The following is a 5,000-nucleotide window of genomic DNA, read 5'->3' as shown; positions in this document are numbered from 1 at the left end:
CACCACCACCACCACCACCACCACCATCATCATCATCTTCACCACTGCCACCACCACCACCATCTTCACCACTGCCACCACCACTACCACCGCCACCACCACTACCACCGCCACCATCACCACCATCACTACCACTGCCACCATCACCACCACCACTACCACCGCCACCAATCTCATCTCTGTTGTTATTATTATTGTCATAATTGCTAGTTTTGTTCTGTTATTTTGAATAAGTAATTTCTATGATGGTATTCATTTATTTACTCAGCAAGTGTTTTTTGAAGTATGTAATTAATATTATATGCAGTATTTTGAACTACTAAGTGCTTGTAGAAAAGTGTTAGGCTACTTGTACATCGAGTATAGCAGAGCTGTATATTCCATAATGCTGTTGCTAAAGTCAGTGTAAATTAATCATTATTTTTTATTTCAACATATTTTATTGATATTTATACATTTGTATGTTGATATTTCATTAATTCATTTTTCTTGTGTTTATGCATTCAAGGAAACAGGAAAAGAGGTTGTGGTCGATAGTTTTCTTTTTAGTTTCACGGGGTTATTTTGGTTTTAAGAAAGTAGGAGTAAATTGATGTAAAAACCATTAGTCTAGAAATTCACATTGGTCATTAACGTACAGGAAGGATCCTTTTTTTTCTTCTTCTTTTGTATGAAGATAAATTAAATTCCTAGGAAGGATATTGAAGCACTGGTCTTACATTAGTGAAATTGAGTTTTGTAGATAATATTTGGTTCTTGAAAAAGTTGTGTTCAATATAGCTTATAATGGAAATAGAGAGAGAGTGATATGTTGATACAACCCATATTGTTGCAGATAGAATCATATTGACAGTAAGAAGCAGCTAATAAGTTTATGCAGTGATTTGTTATTCAAAGAGCAGAAAATTGCTCATAGTTAGTACTTTATTTAGCTCCAAGGGAACTTTGTGGCTGCTGATTAGCATTCATAACTTAATGTAGATTTTGAATTAATTCTTCTGTTTAGTCATTTTAAAAGTCATGGAAGAGATAAATGATACATGTAGCTTGTGTATGTATTTCTTCTTTGAAGCTGTCAAATGACTATTATTTTACCAAAAATTAATTATTATTATCGATATAGTTATTATTATAGTTATTATTATTCTCTCATTCAGAATAATCAGATGATAAAATCATCAGGTTGATAAGAAAAAGGATAGATTGCATTTATACTCTTAACACTAGCTGATCATAATACTAAAGGTAAGAGAGGTAAGGTGTAGCAACATACAGTTTGACTTGAATAGATTAGCATATTTCTCTCTCTCCATTCTCACTTTTTTCCTTTTTTTTTTAAATCTTGTTTTTATAGTCAGTCACAATCTCCAGGCATTTGGACTAAATTTTTCTGTTTCCATTTCACAGTCGTGAGCAAGGATCTCGGAGAGACATGAATGAAGAGGAGAGGCTCCTGCGACTCTTTGTTGTTGTGCCAAAGTCGCTAGGGGAAGCTGAGCTCAGGGAGCATTTTGTACAGTTTGGTGACATTGACTATGTCTCCATTGTTCGTGACAGGAATACTCGTGACAGCAAAGGCTTTGCTTATGTTAAATATCACAGGTAATGTTATGATTTTTTCATAGTGAAATTCTCACATATGAGTACCTGTTTGTCTAGCTGTTTGTCATCATGCTTATATATTCACACCATTTATACATGTTATGCTGAATGGTCTTTTCAGGATGTCACATGCTGCAAAAGCCTTTGAGAGCTGTGAACGTACCTTTAAGCCAGTTTTTGCTGACCCCAAGCCCCAGAAATCGGATGGGCTAAAGTTTGAAGGGGGGGGCCGAGACCTCAGAGATCTGCGGGGCAGTGATGGCTATGGGGGAGGGTACTCTTCAGGCCCACTCACCCCACACCACAATAACCATCATTCGCCATTCGACGCCATTTCTTATAGTGAGTGTTAGTAGAACTCGCTCTTTTTTTATGTTCTGCTTTACCTTTTTATCTGTACCTAATTGTATTTTTATTATTATTATTATTATTATTATATATATATATGATTTTTAATTTTCAATGGACTGAACTTGAACATTTTTTTTTTTTTTTTTTTTTTCCCCCCCACAAATATTGTTTTGTGATATAGTATTTGATTAAACCTTTCTTCTCTCTAGTCAAAATTAGAAATTACTTTAAAGTTTACTGTATGTTTTGTTTATTCTTAAGAATATATATTTCCCTTTGGTAAATATATATTTACCCAATTAGTAAAAAAAAAAAATCGGGTTTTTCAAAATCTGGCCACAGTCTCCCAGTTCCATTATGTAGAATAACTGTTATTATATGTTTTTCTTTTATATTTGTTTATTTACCTGTGCTTGATAGTCTTGCTTCTCAAAGTTAACGTTTTATTAGGAGCAATTTAAGATGTCACATAAGCAATTCAGACAAACTAAAGATTAAAATTACCAAGCATGACAGTACAATTAGCACTGAGTGCAATGTTGAAGATATTTTTTAAAAATGCACCTGAACTACTTTGAATGATCTTATATGTAATGAACACAATGTGGAAATGTCACTTCACTTTGGACCTTTTTCATAGAAGTTGTGTTGAACCACTTAGATCAAATAGAGCCATGTATAAATAGAGTTAAAAGATTATCTCGTACGTGTTGTCAACTTTGGGATGTAGCTGCTTTCTCTATATCATTTTGTAAGTCATTTTTAATTTTTTTCTTGTTTATTATATGAGGTGCGGTTGTTCTTTTTATTTATTTATTTATTTATTTTTCTTGTTCTCTTTTCGTTTTATTCTTGTTTTTTTAGGCTGAGTTGCACAGGTCACTGATGGGTATGATTTTGCACGCATTTTGTACATAAGAAGTAAAGAGAACTGCATGGAATGGCAAAATCAAGAGCCTTTATTCTATTTTTAAACTTTTTTTATTTATTTTTCTTTTTCTGACACAGTTCTAGATTGATTCAAGCTAAGATGTCCTCTGTAAAAGTGTCATGTTGAGCCAGAGTTTAAAGTCTCATTTATATGGCAGTATAGAAGTATATGCACTAAAGTATTTAACATATATTTTGTCTAGTGCTCTTTATTAATAGTTTTGACTATAGCTTCCATGTTTTAGTGAATTGAATCTCTAATAAATCTCTACCTTTTCAATCTTTCGACTCAGTGGTGATATAGCCTCTTTATTCTATTTTTTTTTTTTTTTTTTTTTTTTTTTTTTTTTTTTTTTACCTTGTCACTACTACTACTACTACTACAACTACTACTGCTCCTATGGCATACTATTGTTATATCACTAGTATTATTATGAATATTCTTAATGCTTTATCCTAGTGGACTTGACAGTTAATTGTCTTTTTCCGTATCTACTTCCAGAGTCTTTACCATTTTCTTAAACCTGCCTCTCTTTGTTTGTGACAACCCTTTCTGGAGACTCTAGGCTACCCGAAGTGTGCGTAGAGAGATAGCTTGATTCACTTTACGGTCAGGGACTTCCTTTATAGCGCTTTCAGTATATGACAATTAAGTAATGGGGGACAAGAGGACTTATAACATGACTCCTGAATGTTGTCTGAAGCTGGAAAGCTTTATTTTTATTCATTCATTAATTTTTTTTAGCCAGATTGTTTTCTATACATTGTTTATCACTTATTGTTTTGTTTTGTTTATCTGTTGTTTTTTTGAATGGTACCAGTTTGATAAATATTTTGTTTATCTCTCATTATTCATCCCTTGTAATTTTTTCCCACCCAAAAGTCTGTTAGTTGTGTTAACCCGAAGTTGTTGGGATGGCAAGAATACATGCCACGCCCTTTGTCTTTTTATTTATTGATTGTTGTTGCATCTAGACGGCTTTACAAGTGTTTAATTACCAAGGAGTCAATTACCAGTCCTGCCAATCTCACAAGTTCACCCTTTTCCTTGATTATTTGGTAAGATTTTCCTTCATATTTTATTGTGATTAGTATCAGTAGTAACTTTATAATGATCATGATATCAAAAGCAATAATAACAACATTGATACTAATAGTAATAGGTTTTTCCCACCTGAAAGCTCAAGGAAATGGGAAATCAGCCAAGAATATGTAGGCTTACTAATTGGATCTCCTTGGTGGCTGATCACTTGGAAGGCCATCTTTGTGCAAAAAAAAAAAAAAAAATCACTAAAGAAAAGGATAGTGTGATCTGGCACCATTGGGTTAATGTGTTTATCTCTGTATATATATATGTGTGTGTGTGTGTGTGTGTGTGTGTGTGTGTGTGTGTGTGTGTGTGTGTGTGTGTGTGTGTGTGTGTGTGTGTGTGTGTGTGTGTGTATGGGTGTGTGTATGTGTGTATATATATGTGTGTGTGTATATGTGTGTGTAAAAGTGTGTGTATGTGTGTGTGTGTGTGTATATGTGTGTGTGTGTTTGTTTGTGTATGTGTGTGTGCGTTTGTGTGTATATGTGTATATAAGTATGGATGTGTGTGTGTGTGTATGTATATGTGTGTGGGTGAGTGTGTGTGTGTGTGTGTGTGTGTGTGTGTGTATGGATGTGTGTGTGTGTGTATGTATATGTGTGTGTGTGTGTGTGTATGTATGTATGTATGTATGTATGTATGTATGTGTGATATATGTACATAAAATATTTTTGTTATAATTTTTATTGTTCATATAGTTTTATTGGCATTATTTTTATTACTGTTATTATTATTATTATTATTGTTATTATTATTATTATCATTAATATTATTATTATTATTGTTATTGTTTTCAATGTTATTATTATTATTATTATTATTATTATTATTATTATCATTATTATTATTGTTATTGTTATGATTATCATCATCATCATTATTATTATTATTTTTATTTTTATCATTATCATCATTATAATTGTTATTATTATCATCATTATTATCATCATCATCATCATCACTACTACTACTACTATTATTATTATTATTATTATTATTATTATTATTATTATTATTATTATTATTA

The 5,000-nt window shown here is 32.0% G+C and overlaps 1 protein-coding gene across 1 annotated transcript in view; it reads left to right on the top strand.

The window, feature by feature from the left end:
- The window catches only part of LOC113809241 (RNA-binding protein 45), a 40,663-nt gene that overhangs the window by 14,113 nt on the left and 21,550 nt on the right, over positions 1–5,000 (top strand). The window contains exons 8-9 of the mRNA XM_070131524.1: positions 1,408–1,602; positions 1,724–1,944. Coding sequence (XP_069987625.1) covers positions 1,408–1,602; positions 1,724–1,944 — 416 coding nt within the window. The remainder of the gene's footprint in view (positions 1–1,407; positions 1,603–1,723; positions 1,945–5,000) is intronic.

Source organism: Penaeus vannamei, chromosome 16 (genome assembly GCF_042767895.1).
Source record: "Penaeus vannamei isolate JL-2024 chromosome 16, ASM4276789v1, whole genome shotgun sequence".
NCBI classification, from domain to species: Eukaryota; Metazoa; Arthropoda; class Malacostraca; order Decapoda; family Penaeidae; genus Penaeus; species Penaeus vannamei.
Note: the sequence above shows the minus strand (reverse complement) of the source record. Positions and strands in the feature narration are given on the sequence as shown.